The sequence below is a fragment of the Curcuma longa genome, chromosome 9 (assembly GCF_044706935.1).
Source record: "Curcuma longa cultivar G26 ecotype Majalengka, Jawa Barat chromosome 9, ITB_CL_G26_1.1, whole genome shotgun sequence".
NCBI classification, from domain to species: domain Eukaryota; kingdom Viridiplantae; phylum Streptophyta; class Magnoliopsida; order Zingiberales; family Zingiberaceae; genus Curcuma; species Curcuma longa.
In genome coordinates this window covers 8,834,864-8,861,070 of record NC_133869.1, presented here as the reverse complement: position 1 = coordinate 8,861,070, position 26,207 = coordinate 8,834,864, and the positions used below count along the sequence as shown (strand labels likewise).

Genomic DNA, 26,207 nt, shown 5'->3' with positions numbered 1-26,207 from the left:
TCTACAAAAGGAGAACAACCCAGCAAACCGGAGAATTTTTGCAAACTCAGCACTCTCAAACACAAGAACCAAACTCCACTGCATCTGACACTCACGATGGTATGGATTCCTCTCCTAATTATACTCCTGCTTCTATAATTAATGATTCAGATTTGCCCATTGCTCATAGAAAAGGGATCCGTAGATGCACTGAACATCCAATTCAAAGATATGTTGCATATGGAAAGTTGTCTCCATCTTACAAGGCATTTGTCACAAATCTGGACAGTGTCAAAGTGCCCCTATCTATTCAGGAGGCTCTCACAAGACCAGAATGGAAGAAAGCTGTAAAAGAAGAGGTTCGGGCCTTAGAAAACAACAACACCTGGGTCTTGACAACACTACCACCTGAAAAAAATCCGGTTGGGTGTAAATGGATTTTTACTGTCAAGTACAAAGCTGATGGGAGTATAGACAGGTTCAAGGCAAGACTTGTGGCTAAGGGGTTCACTCAATTCTATGGAATTGACTATCAAGAGACCTTCGCACCAGTGGCCAAACTAAACACAGTTCGAGTGTTACTGTCCTTAGCAGTAAATCAAGATTGGTCATTATATCAACTTGATGTCAAGAACGCATTCTTGAATGGAGATCTCAAAGAGGAAGTCTACATGATCATACCTCCTGGACTAGAAAATAAGTCAAACCGAAACTTGGTGTGCAAATTAAAGAAGTCATTGTACGGCTTAAAGCAGTCTCCTCGCGCATGGTTTGAGAGATTTGCTAAGACTTTGACAGCTAATGGGTATTCACAATGTCAGGCAGATCACACATTGTTTGTTAAAGGTGGATCAGGAGGAAAAATGGCAATTCTTATAGTCTATGTGGATGATATCATCCTTACTGGAGATGATTCAGAAGAAATTCTTAGGCTGAAAAAACTGTTGGCAACTGAATTCGAAATCAAAGACCTCGGGATACTGAGATATTTTCTCGGAATGGAGGTGGCTCGATCAAAGGAGGGTATTGTTATATCACAAAGGAAGTATATACTGGACTTGTTGAATGAAACTGGTTTTCTTGGCTGCAAACCTGCTGATACACCTATGGATTCTACAAAGAAATTGAATCGAAGTGAAGAAGGCACACCAGTTGACAAGGGTAGGTATCAAAGGCTGGTTGGAAAACTCATTTACCTATCACACACTCGGCCCGACATTGCTTATTCGGTGAGTGTAGTCAGCCAACATATGAATAATCCAACTAAGGATCATTTAGATGCAGTAATTAGAATTTTGAGATACTTGAAGATGACTCCTGGTCATGGGTTACTGTTTAAAAAGAGTGAAAGTCGTGTAGTTGAGATTTACACAGATGCAAGCTGGGCAGGAGAACAGACTGATAGAAGGTCAACTACTGGTTACTGCTCCTATGTTTGGGGGAATCTTGTCACTTGGAGAAGCAAGAAACAGGCTGTGGTTTCTCGCAGCAGTGCAGAATCGGAATATCGAGCTCTTGCTCTTGGTATATGCGAAGGAATGTGGTTACAAAGATTGCTAAGGGAACTCAATATTGAAGATCAAGCCCTGGTGAAGATGTTTACTGACAGTCAGGCAGCCATCAGTATAGCTAAAAATCCAGTGCATCATGATAGGACGAAACATATTGAGATTGATCGTCATTTTATCTCTGAAAAGGTCAACACAGGAATCATTCAGCTTAGCTACATTCCTACAAGACAGCAGATTGCTGATGTCCTCACCAAGGCACTTCCAAGAGTCAGCTTCAATGATTTGAATTCCAAGCTTGGTTTGTATAACATATACAACCCAGCTTGAGGGGGAGTGTAGAAATATGAGATTTAGTTTCTATATTTAGAAAAGATTCAGATTTATTAATTACAATTAACTAATTGATTGTCTTCCTAATTTATAGGAAATTACAATCAACTAATTGATTGTCTACAATCAACTAATTGATTGTCTTCCTAATTTGTAGGAAATTACAATCAACTAATTGATTGTCTATCAAATAATTTATTGTCTTCCAAATTTGTAGATATTTGGTTTCCTAGTTTTAGTAGATGTACACTCTATATATTAGGATGTAAATTTTTCTGAAGAATAAGAAAAGTGATCATCAATTTCTTCAGTATAGCATACATATTTATTTATATTGTATAACATATTTAGATATTTAGATTGTATATATGTATATTAAATATTAAATACAAATGCAAAAATATATAAATATATAAAGTAAAGAAATGAACTTAACGACGAGATTTATTATCATTTCTTGCATGTCTCGTAAAAGACAGAGTAGGTGCAAATTCTCCCAAATTTGTGACCCACCATATGATCCATTATATAAATAGGTAAATGTTCCTTTCCATTATGAATAGTGAATGTTCCTTATTACCAATCTACCATTGAGAAATTTATTAGGGATAACTATACATCCTAGGTTACAGCAGTCAAAGTTTGGTTTACAAGGCATAGGTAATTAGAGCATTTGACCACAGGAGTTGCCAATTCCTGAGCCAAAGCTGGATAGGAAAGCAGTGATGCTTACTAATTGGCCTTCCTTAGGCAAGGAGTTGGCCATAGCATTATCAGCATCTTCCGATGGTTTTTTTTTTTTTTTTGCTATCAAGCATGGTTGCAAAAACAAAATCTGTTTACTGGTGATAGCTCTCATTCTTACAAGGTGATCAAAAATCTCTTTAGCTTTGTCAATCTAATAAAGAGATAACTACCAACAATAACTTCATATTGTCTACTAGGTGCCAATATAATGCTCGAGTTATGAACATTAGATTGATAAGCTCCTTGAAATTATACTCATTTACATTATGTGCCTTGAACTCAAACAATTGAAAACTCAGATTCTTGGAGGCACATTCAGTCCCTTGTTTTTTGATACTTATATGGGGATATTTTGTTCCTCTAACAACTCAGCTTCAACTTCTAAGAATATGTCAGAACGCTCGGCTTTTGTTGTTCAAGGTGGATGAGGTCAAGGTGGAAAATAGGGTAGCTCTAGGTGTCTTCCTGGGCATTCTGATACACAAAAAGGGTATCATTGCTACTCTCCTAATTATGTGCTTTATTTCTGCAAAGGTAATCTTTTTTTAGTCCGCGCCATTTTTCTAAACTACACCATCTTCTAAATCTATCGTGGAGGTACTTCTACATGCTGAATTCTATGCTCAATATCTCCCCTTAAAGAACTAGCATGAACACCCCAACCACCACAGTGCAAAGGTTCTACATGCTGCAAAGGTACTTCAACATGCTGAATTCTATGCCCTGTTGTGGAGGTACTTCTACATGCTGAGAATGTTAGAGCTGCTCCTCGATATTCTGCTTCTCTCTTGACATTCCACAATCCCAAATCAAGTTTCTAATTTGGAACTTCCCGTTATTATTTAGAAAAGTAACTGCAAATACACTACTCCACTTGAAAGAATGTTTAAAAGGCACTTTCTGATATAAGATGTGTTAAGCTATGAAAGATGATTAGTTGACAACTGATTATGTAAAATTAGGTGACAATACAAACTGAACCTCTATGGCTGATGCAGTTTGCAAATTTAACGTTATACAAGAACTAGGATTTTTGTAGGCCATGGACAGCCAGCAACTTTGTCTGGGAAAAGACTATCCAAAAAGTCATTGAGGATAATAAAACTATGCAGAATACACTAACATATTTTGACAATTTGTATGATGAAGGCATAAGTAATATCAAACAATCATATTAAGAGACATGAATTTATTTGGAATGAGTAAAAGAATAAGTAATTTTGATAATTTACTACGATTTAGTAGTAGACTAGTAGGAATTTATATGTTGCAACAAGTTTATTTTGGTATCCAAAATTAGAGAATTCAAACTGAACAACAATTAGGAGGAAAATCAAGAAAAAAAGCACCTTTGTTAATTGTCCTTTGCAAAATAATTCTGGCCTCTGTAGGGGAAGCATCACCAACTCCTTCAGTGTTTCTTTAACATTCTCCAATGCTCCAATGTCATCAAATGTAACTCCAATATCATTAGGCGGAATAACATCAGCAAGTAGTCTTTTCTCAAATTCATTTTCAGTAACCACATCCTGTAACAAAGCAAGTTGGTAATTAAATAACGACATTGAAGTGGGTACAATGAAAGAAATTCATAAGTATATACCAAAAGACATTGCACTAGAGAACGCAGCGGTATCATTCAGATACAAAAAAATAAACAAGGGAAATACCTTAAGTGATTTCTTTGAGCTCTTGTTATCATTTTGAAAGTTCTGCAGCATACTTAACCCATTCATAAGGCTGCCAGTCATTTGTAACAATTTAAGCAGGTTAGAGGGAGCTTTATATAGACTCCATGCTTCACTACATCACAATTCAAATGTATAATAACCTTTCACTGGAGAGAATGAGCTTTGCATCCTTTGGCAAGGCTTCAAATCTACTATTCTCGACATGATGACTAAGAGCAAAACCAACTAACTTATCCACATCTGCCCAAAAATAATTATATATTTTCTTTTAAAAGCATTGGTAACAACAGTAGTGATAATATAGATAGACCATAGAAAACAACTCACTTTCATTTGTAAGTGCCTGATCCTTTATTGACACAGTTTCAAGATCATTGCAATCTAAGCCGCACCGATTCAAGAACTGTATAAACACAAAAGATGGAAACCATAAGATGGTAGCATCTAATCCAAAATTTTTACTACTAATGTGAAGAACGAGAAGAAAATAACAAAATCACAGGCATCTATGATAATTAACCAGACCTTCTTCAAAGAAAGAGAAGGGATTGAAAGCAACCAAGGGAACATCAAGTAACAGCAATTGCATATTACATATGTTAGAATAAATTGATGGGTTGAACATAGTAGGGAGGCCTTGAACATCAGGTTTTATGTACTCTTTTTCCTCCTGCTACTTGCCTCCTTTCTCTCCCTAACAGGGTCTCCTATAGATCCCAACTCCAACATCCCTACTAGTATATCAATGTCAGCCCCAGCCATCCAACTCCAACTCTTGCTACTTCCTCCCCTCTAGTAACTTTTAGTGACACCCCACACCAACCTCTACGTGCAGTCTGCTCAGGAGAAGGCCTTGCTACATATACAGAGGTCTCACTTGACCAAGTGAAGACAAGATGCCAATGCCACCAGTTTGCTAGGGGGAAAACAACAAAACCTCACATTCCCTTCCATCAAATCCAGCACCTTCCTCTCCCCCGTCCAGAAATTGAGCGACTCTGCATGTCAATGTCTCTATACACAAACTTGAGGAGTGCTAAAACTTAGTCTTGTGTTGCTGGTTGAATCAATATGTATTACATTGGGGGTCATATATATCAAAGATATACAACAAAGAATAGATCTTCTAAAGCACATAATTTATATAATACCATGAATATCACATCATCTTTTCTTTAGAATGATATCTGGTAAGGCATGGAGTGTAAAATGATGGACCAAAGGATTTTCTGCCATGGTAATCATGAAAGTCAAAGTGCTTCCATTGTTGGCCTCTCATTAAAACACATTGAACCAACAAAACATCAAACAAGTTGGAAAATTAAAAGCTCAAATACCACTTAGATCAGATAATATGAAAAATGTCATTCATTAATTAAGTTAAAAATAAATAAAACAAGTACACAAATTAAAATTTCAATTGCTAATTAAATTTCAAAAGGATTCCTGACTGATTGAAAATGAGATGCAGAGTATGACATGTGACGATGACTAAGCAACATCAACCAAATCCACAAATGTAAACCTACCATTCAAGTTGTATGTGTTTTGCACCCAATAGGAAATTTTATTTTATTTCCATGAATATTACCATGCATATTGCCAATTGGCAATAAGCTAATTGCTAGAACGTGAAACCGACATACGAGAAATTGACGTCTTAGTGCTAAAGCTTGAACCTGAATTGCTATTAACATTTCCTGATATCAAAACTGTAGCATTTTACTTTAATACTTTCATCTGAAGTTCAAAGAGAAATGTAATCTCTTTAAGACACTTGAGACAATGAAGACTTCTGAAACAAAATACCAAACAAACTCACAAGTCATCGAACAGCCTGTTTTTAAGATGATGAAATTCTTGAAACAAAAATTAAGAAATCCAAAATATCGCAACATGGATCAACAATTTGAATTCATGCAGAAAAGATAAGACTTACAGATCGTATACTCAGCACATTAGATTTGGCTTTAAGAGTTTCAACATCACGATCCAACTGCTGTTTCCATTCTGATAATTGTGCTTCATCCTGCACGTATTTATAGTATTTAAACAAAGATACTCTTAAAAAAAAGGCCAAATACAAATATAAGTTGCCAACTCAAACCTGTGGAAGTTGAATCGTGACTTTGTTAGGGAAAAGTCTGGAGAGCTGTTTCATCGTCTTAGGAATCTCCTTGCTTCTTTCGTGCAGCCTCCCAAAGTTATCCTGGGTATTCCCGGGGGACAGATTATGGAACATAGATAATTGAGCTGTAATTTTACTTTATTTTATTTTAGTTTTTATTGGCTTTAAGGTAAATGCAAATACCTCAACAAGATAACATTAACATATATGCCCAAATGTAACTAAAAATGAAATTGTTGATCAACTATGACAAGTGAGGGTGCTACGATCAGATGTCATAATATGATGAAACACATAGGTAAACAAAAAATGGTAAAGAAATTTACAGGGTTATTAATAGAGGGGCCAGTATGAAAAATGGCTGTATTTAGAAAGAATATGTGAAAAGCCACCATACAAAGCAACATTTCTGATTAGCCCAAAGAACTTGGTGAAAAATTTGTCTATTAATCCTCCAAGAGACAAGGTGCATATATGAGGAGACTGAGTTATCCCAGAATATGGTGACATCAACTCAAATGAATTTTAATATTAAAATTTCTTAACATCGACTCGAATGAAATTTAATCTTATAATTTCCTTCTACCTAGTTTGCAGACCTCCAAATATAAGCATATGACATTTAAAATCAAGGTTTAAAATTTTGACCCGTGCCAAGGTTTCTATCATGGACCAAAACGATACAATTTCGGTATGGTATCATACCGTGTCAATATAGTTTCGGTATTTTTTAAATATAAAATATATTAACTAAAAATAAATAATTTAATTTAAATACTTAAAAATAAATAATAAAATAATAAAAATAAAATAATTTTTTAAAAAATACGAAATAATTTTATTAGGCTTTAATTAAGTCTATCTAAATTATCCCAATCATAGATATAGATAGGAGTTAATTAAAATTATTAACCTAAATTATATTAAACCTAACTTAAAAACCTTCACCTTTGCCTTCGCCCCCGCTCCGCTCCCTGTGTTGCATCGCTAGGCCAGCACGATGCGCGAACGCGCTAGCGCGATGCGTCCAAACACCTCACAAAGCTCACGTGACGCGTCCGCGTGGCCTTAGGGGGTGTCAGCTCCGAAGGCATGCCAGTGCCAATTACCTAGCGAAACAACATGTTTCACCTATATCTAGCAAAACGGCACGAGATTTTAAACCTTGATTAAAATGTCAATTGTATTATAATTTTAGCGGGAAAAAATTACAAAATGCGTCAAACTTCTTGACTATGATTATAGCTTACTAATACCAAACTTGGCATTGGTTCTTATAACATCAAATAAAGCTCCTAGTCATGGGACATTTGGACATCTGACATTGGAAGTAATTTCTCTATGTATCCATTATACCTCATTAACTAATAGTTGGAATTGGACTGATATGATTGGATCTGACAAAAGCATAAGAAAATAAGATATGGATGCTAGATTTCTCGGACTCTATCATTCCTCCCCCTCTTTGATACTGTTGATGTGCTAGTTGGTATTTTCCTCTTCCTGTCCCCACATTTTATAATGTTACACCTTCTAGAACTAGCAAACAAATCAAAGGATGAGTAAAGGAAAGGGATTCTTCCTACCTTGTCAATCTGAATGGTGCAAATCAAGGCAAACTTTTTGTCTAGGGCAACAGTAGAAAAATTATGTCAGACAGAACAACACAATGAAATTTGCACATCCTAATACAGTATCTATATCAATAAGCTACCAGAACAACTCTGCCGATTGATAATGATCGGCTTGAAACCATGGTGAAATTAGAGCACAAGCATCCAAAGTGAAAATATGGATGCTTACAGAATTAATGTATTGAAAAATAAACTAAAATCTACCATCAAGTTTGACGAATGATCTACCCAATATAAATTTAACACCAAGACCCCAAGTGACAATATGGATGAAGTTTATATGCCACTCATCACTCACAAGATGACTAGGTTTCTCATGACTTGTCATCATGGCATTTGATTGGCAAACAAGGGAAGATAGTTGGAATTGAGAGGGTAGCTTCTTGCAAGAAATGTTTCACTCATGGAAACTACCCCAAACAGCACATCATGCCACAGCTAGTTAAATGTCTGGCACGAAACCTAGCAAATTCTTAAGCACACCATGCAAATAAAGAGACAACCATTTATCATCAAAATGGATGCCAACAAATATAGGTGGCACACATAAATATTCAAGGATAAAAGAAACATATTTACAATACTTAGAGCAATTATCATAGATTTGAGATTGCTCATGCCTCTAACATTGACATGTATAAAGATGAGCTAGTTAGTGTTGGTGCAATCACACCTTTGAGATCGGGATTGATACTGGTTCCTTTGATTTTGGGGTGGATTTTGGTTTTGATGGTTTAGGCAAAGGGTTTAAGTTAGGATCATTGTAGATCTACCATGTGTGTGAAGTATAAAACTTCATGAAAACACACATGAAAATTTGGCGTGGCCAAGGTGTTGATAGCTCGATGGCTTAAAAGCTTATGGAGTTCGTAGAAGGATGGCATGAACATTTGAAAGACCATGACAAGAAGCAACAGAGCGATGATAAGCGAGTCATGGCAAGACTCCAAGGGAGTTGAGAGTGTGACACATGTACACATGGGCATGGGTAGAACTCTTAAATAGGGAAAACTCGACCTTAGAAATGTATATTGTCAATATTTCAGTCAACTGATACTATCAGTGGACTGGCTAAGGAGTCAACTAAGGGATGAATAGAGAAGTTTGTCTCTAGGGTACAGTCAACCAATCAACCATGATCAGTCCAGTAGAGTCTAGTAGACAAACATTAAAATAACAGGGAGCTGTTAGCAAGACAAGATTTGACAACACCTGTCCAACTCCAAGTCAGCAGTTGATAGTCGACTGGAGTGGCCACTAACAGAAAAGTTGATCAACAGAAAAGTTGTTTTTCAAAAGTTGAATTCAGCTAAAAGTGAAGGCTATATATATGGGCACATGGAAGCTTGGAGAAGCTACAGGTATGTCCTGAATATTTCTATACTTGTATTAAATGCTTTGCTTTCTTTGTTGCTTCCATCTTCTTGAATTTACCTCTCATCCATTGTTAGAACCATTGTAAGAGGTTTCTCTCCCTCAAGTTGAGTGCCGAGAAGATGGAAGATAGTGGTATTTGCAAAGGGTGATTCATCTGAATGATCATAGGCCATGGAGTAGGAATTGAGGATTCCAAACCATATTAAATCATTGAGTTTGAGTCTTCTTGTGCTTGTGTATTTTGTTTAATTTTTGCTGTGCTAACAAGTCTTGTAGAACCAAACTTGCGAAGAAATGAAAAAGGCTATTCATCCCTTCCCTTTAGCTAGTATCTACAGTCCCAACATTTAATTGAATTTAAACGCAGTGGAATCTAAATATAAGTAGTAGATTTTCATAGGAGAACACATGTAGAGAAGACTATTTGGAGTAAGAAGTGAATGTAGTTAGTTATGTTGAATGATAACCTATTAAATCAAGACAAGAGAGTGGAGGGTGGATCCCATTATTCCATATACTGACTAACTCGAGCACTTATCCAGCCTTATCACATATTAAAATCCATACCCTTCGCTAGGAACTTGAGTAAGAGCCATTCAGACCTCACGATAGAGCACTTTCCTCCCTATACTGAACTTAGGGAGATCCCACTGTAGCATCTCAGTACATCAAAAAAACACACTAGTGAGCGGAAGGTCTCACATCCTAATATCTAATATAAGCTATTGTGCGTTTAGATACTACACCTTAATACGAACAACAAAGAGAAAGAATAATAATAAAGATAAAGGGTATAGGTGAGATCATCACTTTGATAGCTCTTATAAAGAGAGAGATTAAGAGCTTTCGTAGATAAGACGAATAATAAAAGAAAAGGCAACTTAATGAGATTCCCATAGGAAGGTAGCAAGTGAAAAGGATAAGAAATTAAATGAGTTCTTGATAAAGGAGCTATTGGCTTATAAATCACAATGAAACTACTCCGAAGCCAGGACCAGCAGAACGGGATAAGCACTATAGCAGAACGGGACAAGCACAATAGCATAAGAGCAAGCCAGAGAAGAGAAATAGAAAGTAGAATCAGTACGCTTGCCCCTAATATAAAAGTAAATTCGAGTCTCTTCACGTCTACAATAAATTCCCATCTCAATTTACTTTTTATATTAGGCCTCTGTCGATGTCCCTCACCGGGCCCTCAGCCTGTCCTGCCGGTGGCTCACCTTCATTTCCGTCGCTATAGGCAAGGCGGTCTATTTGATTAGACCAGGAGTCCCGGATTATCCTTAGCTTGAATTGGTTATCTTGCTAATGTCCTTCCGAAAGAGCGACCTAGGGGTGAGGCTCGTGCTTGGTATCTTGATTCTTCATAGATCACTTCTTCGACTCACTTCTTCATTGGGACAGCCGCCTTCCGAGGATTCATAAGCCCTAATTAATCTCCTCGTGCTATATTAATAACCCGCCTTCCACTTAAGAGTGAATTGAATGGTGCGAGACTCAGGATGGTAATGAATATATTCCACTGAAGGAAGGAGGGTTCTTTTTCTAGGTGAGTTGCCGCTCTTTCGCGGTAGAGGATTGGACGGGCAAGCGAATTGAAGGTGCAATGCCTACCGAACCGGCTGAGACAGATCTTTTATGCATTGCCTTATCGTCTAAGAAAGTATTGGACGAGAAAGAATCTTTGTAGCATGTAGTTCTTTAGTCGTTCATGGTGAAAGTGCACTTCTTTATATAAGAAGGAGGTCCCGGGCCTATTATCTTTATATGGGACTCACACTTTCTTGTGTGACGAAAACTGTTATAAAGAACACTTTTTACAAGATCCCATACTATAATATAAGTTCAAATGAAAAGGTATCCTTATCTACATATGCTCCTCTAAAATCCAATGCACCGGCAGATTAGAGACGTCTATCTGTGCCGATGGCTTAATAGCGTTCCAGCTCATGCTTGATTGATGACCGTGGAAGGGAAGTAGCACTCTATCTTGGGAAGACATATCCGAGTAGCGCTGCCTGAACGAAGCGTGGGCGTAAAGCATGAAGTGGAGGCGCCGAATCCGGAGGGCGGACCGGTCAAAGCCAAGTCCAGACGAGCGGGCCAAGGCTGAGCTTAAGGCTAATCTCACGGGATAGACGCTCGACTTTCGAACCCACACTATGGCATCAAGGTAGGAACAAGGGTCGGGCCTCAACCGATCTACTGATAAGGTCAGGGGAAAGAGAACGGAATCAAGAGGAACTTATATTATAGTAAGGCCTGGCTAGAGTAAACGCCAAGCGCTGGCCACGTCGCGACAAAATAAGAATAAGTGCGTCTCGTCCCTAACAACACTCTCTCTCTCTCTCTCTCCCTAAATTACGGCGAGAATTTATTATAGTATGGCAAATTAAGGTATTACGTAAATGGTGTACCTGATATGTACGTTCTCTTCCCTTAGCGGATGCCCTATCCATCGATCCCACCTCGCACCATATCTTTCTTTATCCCTTGATCGCATCAACAACTATCTCACCCTTCTAATATATGAATGATGGAGTATGCTCTGGTAAGATGGGCCGAGTTCTACTACGGGGCTATGTGTAGAGGGGAGAGTGAATAGTCACTTTCAATAACTAATCTTATTTTATCTGTAACGCTTGAGCGCGTCGTATCCTCGCACCTTTCTTTCTTTCACGCTTTTGCGCCTTCTCATAGTTTCTCACTCGTGCCTTTCCTTCCTCGCACTGATGGAACATAAAGAATCTAATATCAGTCTCCTTCCTCAACTTACATGTTTAGGGCCGGTCAAAGATAGAATCTCGGTTTCTGTTCTCGCATTCACTTGTACAACAGTGCTTTCACCCTCTATCATTTCTAGTTGGATGTGTAAAGCATATAGTTTCTGCAAGTTGAGTGTTAATACCTTTCGAGCTTTGAATAATGGATCTGATTAAATTCCATTCTTCCTCCCTTCCTAAGAGCGCTTGTGCCCCGTCTCATATTTTATCACACTAATTCGTGCCAAACAAAAGACTCTCTCTTACCTTCGGGAGGGCTAAAAGCACTTTCACTCCATCATCCTCGCACCTTGCCCTTCCCCTCTTGTTGATGGATGTGTATAGCCTATAGCAGAAAGTGTGATTTGCTAATTACTATATTTTGGGGCCCCTCCCTTGAGTTCTAATACCATTCGATCATTAATTCCAGTTGATCGAGACCTCCCTTCTTTGCTTCGCAGTGGAATAAATAAATAGATTTCAAAGACTGAATAAACTAGATATTGAACCCGTATACAAAAGAGTTCAAGGGATCGACAAAATAAGTATTTAAATACTCAAAGTGCAAGTTCCGGTAAAAAAATCTTTAAATTCTTTAGGCATAGTTAATTTTTCCCCTCCTTCATCTATCCACAAAGATAGGAAAAAAAACTCTTAAACTCTTTAAGAATAGCTAATTTTTTCCCCTCATTCATCCATCCATAAGGGTAGAAAAAAATCTTCATAGTTAATTTTTTCCCCTCTTTCATTCGTTCACAAGGTAAAGAAAAAGAAAAACCCCTTTTAAAGGATGGTTAAATCATTTTATATATAAATATGATTTAATTTTAAACTAATCAAAATAAATTCAAATTAAATATAGTTTAAACCTATTTGTTCTTGTTATGTACTTAGTGATTTCAATTAATCCTAAATTATCTTTTAACCAACAAGCATCAAACATTTCATGAGGTAATATTAAAACTTAAATTTAACATCTCAGAAATAACTCAATAGTAAGCATCTATAAAAATCAAGTATTAATAAAAATATTTTATAATTAATATATTTATATTTTTAAAAGTATCAAAATCGTGTTGGCACGACACTATACAGTACCTAAATCATATTGTTCCTGTTGTAAACTAAAACTTCGACATAGCTTGAAATTGTAAACTTTGATATATAACATGGATGGCAAATTAGGCTGATCCCAACACAGATAAGCATCGATGTTGGCCGATCCAATTCCAAGAAATTTCTCAAACACATGCTAAGAATCTCTAAAATATTGAATATGATGAAGTGAAATTTGATGAGAATTAGGTGTAAATAGGTAAGAAATCATTTGAAAATAAGAAGAAATCAGCCAAATTGAGAAGTCGCAAGATTAGCCAATCTTTCTGCAACCTTTCCTTCAAGGTGAATTTTCAATTTTGAGAATTTTAAGTTAAGAACAATGGAAAATAGAAACAAGTAATGAATTTCAATTTTGAGAATCAAGGAATTTAAATTTTTAAAATATAAAAAGGGCAGCACGATGCACGGAGCTCCCTCCAATGTGGGTCCCGGAGAAAGATCGAACCACATTAGGTCTATTGTACAGCCTTACCCTACATTGCAAGAGGATGTTTCTGCAACTTGAACCTATGACCACCAAGCCACATGGTAACAACTTTAAATTTCTAACGTATAATTTTAAATAATAAAATAGTGTTCAATATATTTATGGCATTCTTTGATTAATGTCTTGTAAGCTTCCAAATTTATGCTAAATAAAAAAGATCGCAACTGAGTCAAAATGCAAGATACAATTTCAAGTTTATTACAAACTTCTTGCAAGTATGAGATGTCATTTGGGTTAGTATATAAAGCTCAACTCAACTTCTTGCCATTAAAATGATATGGCCTTGATAAATTTACAAGTTTACATGTTAGTTAATGGTGTTCTAACCGATTGATTCTAGATTGTTCTCTAGATTTTCGAGAAGGAAACAAGAGACTATGAGAATTGAAGTTACAAATTCAGTATTGCTTATCATACTTTAGATGGCAACAGGCACCATACACATGAAGAGTGTGTATCATGTAATGAAGATAAATGGTATGGAGATCTTTCTCTTGATCCACTAAGACAGACCATTATGAAGATTTATATGGGAGCAAATGCAAAACACTCATGTTGGTGCAAGGTTAGTGATTAAAAAAATGTTTTAACCAATGTACAAAAAAGATAGAGATGACAAAGGTTAAAAGGACGGGAAAAGTCACAAAAAGAGTTATGCTGACAATAAAAAGATATGGGATTTCAAGTAGAGGCTTTGCAATTGCACTGTTTATAGAATCATTATGTGTTGGCATATTACTTTCCTGTTGCAATGATGGTCTCAATATTGTATTATGTCAACATTGGGTACACATCAATGCCCCAACTCCTTTTTCCCCTTCTACTTGTATTTACTTCTAAAGCTAAACTAGCAATTATTCAACTAAAGCATAATTTCATGTGGGGGTGTCAATTTAAATAACAAATCATATTTTATAGTCAATTTAATTTATTAATAGTAATATCTTTATTTAGTATAAATTTATAAATTATTTAGTATAGTAATATAAAAGTTAATAAAATTTGTAAGTAATAACTAATATAAAATATTAATTGATATTAAATTAGTTTAAATAAAATTAAGTTATAACTTAATAACCAATTCAATCGATGGGTCTAAATTAAAAAAAAACTAATACAATTTATCAATATTAATTAATAACTTATAGATAGCATGTATTTTATTGTTTAATTAGTATAACCTAATAATATGTTTAATTAATGTGTGTTTGATTAATTTGTTTAATTTAACAAAAAATTATATATCCTAACATATAACCCATCCTAACAAAAACATCTGTTTAATTAACAACCCACCCCACAATGTCATCCCTAGATGCAAGGCATCTAAGAATAAGCCTTTGCAGTAGAAAAAAAATTGGAAACATTCATTGAATTTTTAATCCAATGCTTCTCATTTTCTACCACCTCTTCCAAAGTCAAAGCCTCCTACTCCATCCCTTGCTCACGCACCCCCTTTCCTTTTAGAGTCAAAGTTTCCCCTATTCCACAATCAAATCTTCCTCCATTCCTGTTCTAAAGTTGAAGCCCTCTTCTAGATCAACACTAAATGAGACAAGATTGATACCACCATGGCCAATCAATGTTATCCAATGATTCAATCATGGTTTGAAATCTCTTACTGTGCTTGGCAGCACAATTGAAAGATATCTTTTTGAAAAAATTTCAAACCTTGAAACTACTTGGCAAAAAGAATGTTTCTTGTGTCATTGTGTCAATCATGTTAATGAATATCGTGTCATGCAAATACTCAACGCCTCTTACCATGCTACTACACAAATCAAGATAAATTAAGATAAATTTGTTTCGCAATTTATATCCATATAAGATCATATCAAAATTGTATCATTTTAGATGGACCACAAAACATATAGTAATCTTATTTTCTTCTTCATCTTCTACCTCTAATTCACCACCAACACCATAGAACATCTGCATGATATCAAAACACTAAAACTTTGACACGGCTCAAGATTTCAACATTAGATCCAATATCTTCATGCCAATGCAATGTTGATTTTAGTCACCTAGAAAAATGATATGCACAAGACTCCAAACAATGCTCTTCTTTAAATTGGAAGCAAGGAGAATTGTGTAATTGATTTAATCTCTAGCTCATGCCATGTGGCATGTGTCATCCAACATCATCAGGGAGGAAAAACATATCAAGAAATAGTGTATACTAAGGTACAACAAGAAAAGTAGAAAAGAATATGATTAACCTTTTGGTATCATGGTAAGTTACCTTGTGTTGAATATAGGATCATAAGGAATCATACAAGTAGCACCTTTATGTAGCCATAGAAACCAAGAAGAGTAGAGTGGATGAAGGATTAGAGATGCCAAAGGAAAGCACCAAACTTTTGCCATTGATCCCATGGAATTCGATGGATATTGTGCTATTTGCATTTTGGTTTTTTGATTATTTTTTGAAGGGTATACTTCATTTGATTACACTCATGTTACCCAACTAATACAAGGATAAGCATTGTTAAAGTTGATTAAACAATTAATTGCAATCATCACATGCCTAAGTAACTTTTGGTAGACAACTTGAGCAATTAAAATTTAAGCCTCGGGCAACTGATCTTTATTATAAAAACATAAGAATAATATCTTTCAGGCTCTGCAAATATGGATTATTTTACGTGGATAATAATGATTTTATTCTTATAGCACTCAGCCATAACATTTCTTTCTAATTTCCTAAAAATAAATCCATTTTCTACTAGCTTTGCTTAAGCTAAATTTGACAATTTGTCTTCCAAGGAAATAATATATTTCATTTGCTTCATTTTGTATCATGAAATGTCTTTGCAATCTTAACAATGGAAAACATATGGTTTTACCAGCATATGAGTGTTGGCAGCAACAGGAACCTAAGTACTAAATAGAGCAAAGTGCTACACTAAGAAAATAAAAATAATTGGTGTTGCCTTTGCTTATTGGTATATCAATGGACAAATGATGTCTCTTTGTTTGACTCACAAGGAAAACAAGCCTTTCACGCAAGGCAAGACTGAATCCATTGCATCTAAGTTTGGTACATTCTGAGTTTGCACTTTCACACTGATGAATATTATCATCATCATCAAATTCTGCTAATACAAATTACTGCAGCTGATTTCATTGATCTTTTATCTGCCAAATGTACTCTATGCAAGCCAATATCCCTTTAGCTAAATTGTTTAAATTCACACTTATTATGTTAAAAGAGAATTTTCTCTGCACCTCACACCTATAACTCCAATTGATTCAACTTGGCTGGATATAATAAATTTCTCATCGTTGAACATATTCATACATCTTATGCTATTTACTTTTATTTTATAATCTATTGAAATTATACCTAATTATTCCATTGTGTTACTTCTTAATTGTTGAAATTTAGATCCATTCAATATGATAGGTTTCTTATGCTTTCCTTTTTGCCTAAGGGGCACACAATAATTACATAAAGACTCCAAAACTTTTTTCCATTCCAACTACTGCCATCCATCTAAGTCTCTTGTTGAATAATAAAATCCAAGAAATTTTAAACTCTTAGATAAAATTTCATATCCATCATTTTAACTATTTTCCCACTTCGTTCTTAATTATTAAAACTTCATTTTATTATTTAATTTCTGCACTACTTAACTTAGAAATCCTTAGTTTCTAAAGTTTCTCACACAATTCATACTTGAGTTATTTGTTTTCACTGTCACTGACTAGCACTATATCCTTTAGAGAGACCATACAACATGAAATCCTATCGCGAATATATCTTTTGGATGAGAAACATCTTTCTCATTTTAGTGTCAGTTTTGACCATCAAGAAAAAATTGTTAAACCAATATTATGGATTGAATGTAATCAAAAGCAGGTAATACCCATGAAGTGTTACAATTTTTTGCCCAATTTTCATGATTACCCACTCTATGACAGGTTAGTATAACGTTGGATATCCTATACATGTATCATTTAGGAACAGGAAGCAAATATCAAACTCAAATATAACCAACAGAGATACAAATTTAGTTTTTATGAAACTGATAAAGACAGTAACGCAGCAATACTACCTGAGAGTGCTGTGAAATAAGCTTTGCCCATGCAGCCTTCTGTTGTGCTTTTTCTGCTCGTTTCATCGAGTTTTCAACAGAGCTGAGACCATGGTTCCTGCTTTCTGCCTTGGTTGCTCGTTCTTTAATATGAGACAAGACAAGGGGAACAGAAAAAAGGTAAAGGTCTAAAGAACAAGATTCGAGAAACCGAAACAAGAGTCACCCACGCAAAGCAATCAAGCTCAAGATCGTACGTCCTGCCAGCATCTGGACTGCGTGGCCAGGGGCAACCCCTGGCTTCGCGGCCTCTGTCGGGGGGTCCTTACCAGGCTGATCGGTGTTCAACTGCTGGTCGTCAGCCGCTGCTGCCGCTTCTTTGTGGGACTCCTCCCGCTGCCCCTTGGGCGAGACCCCTGCCTCCTCCTGAAGGCCGAAGGCGGATCCCCCGCCGGAAATCGCGTCAGGTGATAAATCGCCACAAGAAGCCGAGATCGACAATTTTAGAGGGGCGAGGGAGAAATCGCACCTTGGGCCGTTTCGAAGACGGGGGAGTCGAGGGGGACGGTCCGGAAGGGGGCCGTTTCGTGGACGCCGAGCTCCGCCTCGTCTCCACCATGGCTTCACCGCTTCCTCCTTGATCTCTTCGCCCTCCTCTTCGAGGCTCCTCTCCCGCGAGGGATCAGGTCGAAGCGCAGCGCGATCGAACGCAGAGACGGGAGAAGGATTGGGGTTCGTGCTGAAGGAGGAAAGGAAGGCGACCCTGGAAGCGATGCGTATTTGTAATTATTTTCCAGTAAAAAAATGGAAAAAACACATACGCAGATGAATTTTAGGGTTTCACTTGTTCCCATTCCAAATCTGGAAAGTTACTTTACAACATTGCCTTATTAAATATTGGAAATTTCAAGGTCTTTATCGATTTGAAGCCACAATTTTTAAAAATATTTTTAAAAATAAAAAAAAAATAAAGCGGTGCCAGTGCCTTTGACCACGGTAGATATTAAGCTATAAGGAATTCGAATTATAAAAATTAAAAAATAATAAAATTTGATTTAATTTGTTAACTTTTATAATTTCCAAATTTTAGATTTAAGTTTTCTTACTTTAAGATAATTATTGAAATTAATAGCCGCAATGTCATTATTAGTGCATAAGATAGATCAATCTATTAGGCATGTGAGTTACACACATGCAATTTTATTCCATAAAATGGAAAAAAACAAGAAATGTGAAATAAAATTAATTTTCTCTTGCTTTTAATAAGGGCTTTCTATTTAATTAGATTTTATTATTTTACTCATATCCAATATTTAAATTACATTGGGAATTGTTGTAATGTAATTAGATATTATTTTCTTTAAGGATTAATAGAAGAACTTAATAATAATATGAGACAGATTCTAAAATATCAATTAACTCTTAGACAATATTGTTATCAGAGATAAAAAATAATTTGCTGAATTAAAATTATAAATTCAACTTTAACTTATTTGTTAAATTGCTGAGCTAAGAACCTAAGTTGTCAGCCTTGAAAGTTAGGATGAGTTGTTAGGTTATCCATGTATGAGTGGAGGCTTCTCTTATCACAGTCAAGTTTTCCCGAGTACCATGAAGTCTGCTACTCCGTTATTTTCCGAGTCTAAGTGAGAAGCTGAGTGCGAGTATTCTCAAGAACATATGCAACCTTGGTCAAACTTTGATCAAATAGTTATAAATTTTAGTTCAACATGATCAAGAGGTCGAATAAGGATACGTGGTTTTGAGCAAGATTGTGGCTCTATATTATGTAAGGGAAACTTTACTATTCATTGCAAAAGATATCTGTTCATTCATTGTTGAATGAATTATGGCGACCTACTACTAAGCAAGATTGAGACCTTTAAAGTATTTAAAAAACACTAAAAATGTGTTTGGAAAAATCAACTAAGCAACATCATCTATGGTGACCTATTATTTGAGAAATATTTCTTGGGAAAGAGCAACATTCATTAATCGATTATATCTCATTTACCTCAATTTAAATTTATCACAATAATTATAGAGGGAAATTGTCCTCTCAACGAACCACAAGCCCTAGTGAGATAAAGATGAAACTCTTTATGAGTCATAAAAGGTTATGAATATTCCTATGGAGCTAATAAATGTGGAGGTGAAGTAATAAATATGAGGGTATTTAATTAAGATACAAATATCTAATTTGGGGCAAAAAATGATTGCATAAAATGTATAAATATGTGCCAATATATATGATACATTGTGGTATCCAAGAAGTTACCAGAAAGATATTAGTGTGAAATAATAAGTCTTGAAATATTTGTCAAAAACATAACACCATTAAACTAGTAGATTCCTGATATTGAGATTTTCATGGAATATAAAGATCTGTGCAGATTTACTAGTAAAAAAAATCCCACTGAAAGATCAAATATATTGCATGTAGGGGAATAAGTCTAAAATCCAACATTTAAATCGCGCAACAATAACCAAACCATGCTAATCGAAGATCACAAGATCATGCTTCAAAAAGAGTAACTAAGCTATAAGATATGAAACATATAAAAGTCTAAAAGTAATTACTCCAACTCATTATTCGAGACGAAAAAGGTGCAACTTGCAAAATAGATAAAGGATGAGCAAAAACTCTTAATGTATCATATATTATACTATAGAGAATATAATGGAGTAGTGCAGGATACTCTTAATAAAAGATCATTTATATGAGTGTGAAGAGAGAGTTGCACTAAAAAAATATAAACACTTATGAATTTTCAAGTGCTGCATGTTGCCAAAACAAACATGACAACGAACTGGTAGAAACTTAGAACTATTGTTTGAGTATGATTGTCTTGATCTATACTAACGATTGAACAATTCAAGATATAATTTATTAGGCAGTCAAGTAAATTTGATTATATTCTACTATGAAAAGTTCAAAGTCATAATTTACCCCTCCTAATATGAAAATCTCCCACTAAACCTCTTGTTTGAGATTGAAATTTATCCATAATTTCTATTTATGTGAGGGAGTGTTGAAATGTTAATTTGCTTAACTAATAAATAAAATAGGGGCATGGATAATTATTTCATGAATAGACTATCTTAAATTAATTTTTTGAACAAATGAGAAATTAATACCCAAGATTATTTGAATAATGAATAGTTAGTTTAATGCATATGAGTTGAGTTCATGAATGCAAATACTCTGTTTGAATGAGGTGAGAGAATGTTCATTAACGGAAGAGAAATGGAGGAAAAGGAAGAAATGGAACAGAAAGTAAATTATTTACGTACATTCCCTTATTTGGAATGGATGAAAAGTTCATTAACGTAACATATGTTACTTTGTTTGGAGGAAAAGAAGTAGGATAAAAGTTAAATATATAAAGTTATAAAAATACATTTATTTAAAAAAAAAAGACAACACATGTAAAGGACGGATGAAAAATTATAAAATTCTATCAGTATAAATCTTAAAATAGACAATACATGCTCTTTGGATAAGTCTCTGTCTTTGAAGGAGGAAGAGGAGAAGGAAAAAATTAGGATTATCTGTCTCTATTCTCTTGAATATTATAATCAAAAAGATACACAACAAAGGCTAACGTTGATGTCATGAAGTACGAGCAATTAGACATTGGATGATGACAACGAGTGTTATATGAAATGCGATGACACAAAGACAAGATAACTAAACAGATAAATTAATTTAAAAATTATAAAAATAAAATTATAATAAAATATTTTTAAAATTTTCTCATCCTTTGTTACACTCTAAATAAAAAAAGGTAAGAAATTATAAGGATTTATTAACATGCTATCCCTTTCCCCTGCCTTACTCACTCGGTCATTCCATCCAATGGGTCAAAAATCTCTTTGTTTCCTCCCAAACTTAGCGTTAGACTCATCCCTGGGTTCTGTCCGGCGGTCTCGATCCCCCGCCATCGGCGCTGTTATGGACGCAGAGGCGGCCGCCGCCGCGCCGCCTGAACAGCCAGTCGTAGAGAGCATCGTGGTGGTGCACAACGTGGCGAAGCGCCACAACGTCGGGACGATGGCCCGCAGCGCCACCGCCTTCGGCGTCTCGGAGATCGTCCTCGTTGGCCGCCGCGACTACAATGCCTTCGGGAGCCACGGCTCCACCTCGCACCTCCGCTTCCGTCACTTCCACTCGCTCTCTCATGCTCGCCTATACCTCAAGGCACTTACTTTTTTTTTCCCCTATGAAATCTAGGGCTTTCGATTCCCGTCGATCGAATTCCCCTTACCTACTTTTTACTCTGTTTTCAGGAAGAGAGGAAGTGCGACATATGCGGGGTGGAGATCACCGATGGGGCGTTCGCCATCACCCAACACCCTTTCAGGAAGAGTACAGCTTTTCTCCTCGGTAATGAGGTCTGCTCCGTGTTTCCCAGAACTAAACACCTTTTTTTTTTTGCCATTAATAACGTAGTTTTATTGAGATTTTCCCCTGGTTTGGCCAGGGCACCGGACTCTCCGCCAAAGAATGTGAGATTTGTGACTTCTTTGTTTACATTCCTCAATACGGATGTGGAACTGCATCGCTCAATGTCACCGTTGCAGCTTCCATTGTACTGCACCACTTTGCAGGTATTTTGATTTTACTGCATCTGTTCACAAACAGATTTTGGGCTAAACTCATTGCTTCTCGTTTATGCATGGTATTTTGAAACAGCCTAAACTCGTTTCTCATAAAGTCAATCCATTTTCTTCTTCGTTGTTATTCTCATTTCACGACAACTTGTAGCATGAAGCGGCCATTGAATTTTATTTGTGTTCTGGAGAAATGGTCTCATTGCTTATTTACGTGTCTATGTTTTTTTTTTTCCGAACACTTCACAAAATGTGAAAAGGTAATATAATCTACTCGCTTTGCTCTACTCTACAAGCTAGGTAAGTAGTTTTGTGTTTTCAGAGGCTTAATAACATTATATTTCTAAGATTGCTGGTTTGTTTTTTCTGTTGCTAAATCACATTATGTTTCTAGGATTGGTTGTGGATGCACATGTCTGTGCACATGAGTTAGACAAAATATAGATGTGAGAGTGATTTCAGGGTATGCTGATAACTGTGATGCATAGCTTTGCCCATAGGATTTGGTCATACAATGCCTAACCAAGCTTGGCCAACCTATGTATAACTGTAATGCGTACATGTCAAATATTTATGAAATTAGGATTGGTTTCCACTTAATTGCTTGCCAAAGAAAATGGCATTGAACACGACAATATAAAGTAACACTTGAACATTCCCCTACTACATCAATATACATTCTGATTATTGTCTCGATGGATTGGCAATCAAAGTCAAAGCACTTTACAACTGATGCTAGTCCAAATATTTTTCAGTATTTAAAATTATAGTGCATGAAGCTTCCGCTAATGCGGTGTTCGAGAAAGAATCTATTGTACGCAGTCTTATCCTGTTTTGAAAGAGGTTGTTTCCGAGATTCGAACTCGTGACCTTCAGGTCACTTGACAATTTTACTGTTGTGTCAATGCTCCTCTTCCTTTTAGTATCTAAAATTATTTCAATGACTAATTGTTATTACATTGAAATGATTATAGCAACAAAAAGGAAGAATATAAATATAGTTAATCTGAAAATGATGTATAAAATAATTTATTGAAAACAGTAATATTTATATCACTTTTTGATAATAGTATCAAATTAATAAAAGCTACCTATTAATTATCCTGACTTTGTAGTGGGTGCTTATATCTAATAACTGGTGTGAGGACTCTAGCTGTTAGATATTGAAGTAGTGTATGTAGGACTTTGTAGTACACAGAACAACCGATATAGATGGCATACAGATAATTTAAGGATGGCAATGATTTTATCAAACACCAGAAGTTCCTTTCCTGAAGGTTCAAAGAACATTGGATTTCTCTTTGCACTGGTTGATGATATCAGATTTGTTGATAAAACAAAGTCTGTGGGGTATTCTGTTTGGCAGAACAAAGGGCAATTAATAATAAGAGTGATCAGTAAACAATGCAGGAAAAAGTCTATAATCAAATTATGTCCTGCAAATATTGCTAGTTATATGGTGACTAATGAAATTAAACCCAGAGCATTAGGCAGGGATTGGATATGTGATATAAAGAGACTAGTGCCATTAACTATTGACCATATTCATTGTCGGAGGTTTACCATATTCATCATAGAAGGCGGGTTTGCAAGTTACATATAACAAATGGGTGAGACTTGATTGAGCATTTGAACTCATTTGAGAACCTTGGATGAGTTGGTCATGGATGGGGAGAAGATCTTAGATGATTTGACATAGACATCCTTTACTATGATCTTTTTGTGGATACTTAGTTGGATACTTTCTTAGGTGGCAAGAAGTGACTTCAGATTTTGAGTATGTTCATTGGTACATGTGACATATGAGCACATCAAGACAAACTGTCCAAAGAAGAATACAGAGACTCATGAGAATGTGTAGACAATTGCAGATGAGTAAGTTGTGTTTGTTGTTGTCTCAACAAAAAGAATGCCCTTTCTATGGTTCAATATTTAGATTCAACTTATCGGATGCATGCTTGCACTAGGAGGAAAGTATTTCAGACTTTTCTTGCAAGTGAAACAAGACCATGAGTTTTCAAAATGACTCCCAGGGGGGTATCTGGAGTGTTGGCACAGGCAAACTCAACTTATTTGAACATGCATGATACATTTTGGGGCAGGTTTTTTTTTCCAAAGATGAGAGAAATCTCACTTCACTTGGCCAATTAGAATTAGAGGGGTACCACTGCAATGGAAACAATTGAATTTGAGGGTGACTTAGTAGGCTGCTATATATAACAGGAAGATTGTAGGAAAACCTATGTTCATTTAGAGACATCTTTATGACAAATGAAATAGCACATGTAGAACTCTCAAGTGACAGTGTATCTCATAATATAAGACAAGCAAAAGAGCACATCTGCAGGTCATATAGGGGTGAAGTGTCCAAGGGATCTCCCTCCATGGCTGAGAAGCATCATCAGTCTGATTAGCTATATGAGATCAACCAAGGTTGAACTAGAGAAGTGGATGATTTTAGTGTGTGAAGTGGTGGAGCAGATTTAAAGGAGCAGGACCACTCTAGAGTATCACTATCAAGGTGGAGATCGCTAGGATTTGGGTTGCTGAGATGGGCATGGTCTACTACAACATATTTGAATTAAGGGTTTTCAGCATGGTGGAGCTTGCTAGGATTTGGGTTACTGAGCTGGGCATGGTTTATTACAACATATTTGAATTAAGGGTTTTCAGCATGGTGGTGGAGCTTGCTAGGATTTGGGTTATGAGATTTTGGTTGGAAACTTATTGGCTGTTGGAGTGTTTTGGATGCTTTATTACTGATTTTGGTTGGAAACTTGGTGGCTGTTGGAGTTTTCATACTAGGTGGAGTGTTTTGGAGGTTAAGAGATGCCTTGGGAGTGTACTTGGAGGATGTTGGTAATGTTTGCACTTTTTGTCTGTCAGTGTTTTGCTAGAAGTGTTTGGTAGGTTAAAAGGGATGTAGTGCCAGGGGTGGACATTTGGTTTTTATTGCACATTTATTTCATTTTATATAGGTACAAATGTTGAAGGGGAGCCTTGATGCAACAGTAAAATTATCACCGTATGTTTGTAGTTTAAATCGCGGAAACAACCTCTGCAATGCAGGATAAAATTTACAATAGATTTTTCTTCAGGATTCCGCAGGAAGTTTGTGCACCTGACTGCAAACTTCGTTTTTCACCTGGAACTCAGATGCTTCTCTTGTTTTAAGCATCTTTTCTGTGTGTTTTTTTTGTTTCAGTCTGGGCCGGATTTTGCGAAAGGAATCGAGAGGGCAACAAATTCAGTGTCGCAGACAAACCTCTGAAGCAGATGAGGAGGAACTATTGTGCTGAATCAGTCGAAGCTATCGTCGAGGAGAGGAAGAACAGAAAGCAATCAGCTGGCTTCGACATATTCGAAGACAATGGGACAAGCGATTCGAAGGTGGGAAATGTTTTGGAATCACTATTTCACAGGTAAGTTCACAGATACCCTGTGTTTTTTTTGTCAAGGATTCGTTAGCAAGTCTGTATAATATTTAAAAATTTGCATAACTTTGGTTTTGTTAATTCCATTCACTTTGAACTCAATAATTGAAACCCTTTTGAATTCCATGAAAATATCATTTTTTTGAAAAAAAAAACATATATTGTAGATATATTGATGAAAAATAATTGGAAAATTTTTTCCTAACATAATGTATTAGAATATAATTTGTTATCTTTTAGACATATTTGAGTTGGTTACGATGGACTAGAATTATCAAAGAGAACAAGGATTCAAATGTCAGATAAGTTGAAACAATATTTTTCTTCGCTGTGATCCAACCTTTTATTAGGGTC

The 26,207-nt window shown here is 35.9% G+C and overlaps 2 protein-coding genes across 2 annotated transcripts in view; one reads left to right on the top strand and one right to left on the bottom strand.

Moving 5' to 3' along the window:
• The window catches only part of LOC141835317 (outer mitochondrial transmembrane helix translocase-like), a 17,233-nt gene extending 10,768 nt beyond the window's left edge, over positions 1-6,465 (bottom strand). The window contains exons 1-6 of the mRNA XM_074722762.1: positions 6,366-6,465; positions 6,198-6,287; positions 4,586-4,661; positions 4,399-4,498; positions 4,238-4,307; positions 3,917-4,096 (exon numbers count right to left, since the gene is read on the bottom strand). Of these exons, the coding sequence (XP_074578863.1) occupies positions 3,917-4,096; positions 4,238-4,307; positions 4,399-4,498; positions 4,586-4,661; positions 6,198-6,287; positions 6,366-6,419 (570 nt within the window). The 5' untranslated portion in view covers positions 6,420-6,465. The remainder of the gene's footprint in view (positions 1-3,916; positions 4,097-4,237; positions 4,308-4,398; positions 4,499-4,585; positions 4,662-6,197; positions 6,288-6,365) is intronic.
• Positions 6,466-21,669: 15,204 nt separating this feature from the next.
• LOC141835293 (uncharacterized) lies at positions 21,670-25,994 on the top strand. The gene is made up of 4 exons (XM_074722731.1): positions 21,670-22,006; positions 22,096-22,200; positions 22,290-22,416; positions 25,625-25,994. Exons 1-4 carry the CDS (start codon positions 21,761-21,763, stop codon positions 25,843-25,845), a joined length of 699 nt encoding a protein of 232 aa, XP_074578832.1. The 5' UTR covers positions 21,670-21,760; the 3' UTR covers positions 25,846-25,994.
• Positions 25,995-26,207: the final 213 nt, after the last annotated feature.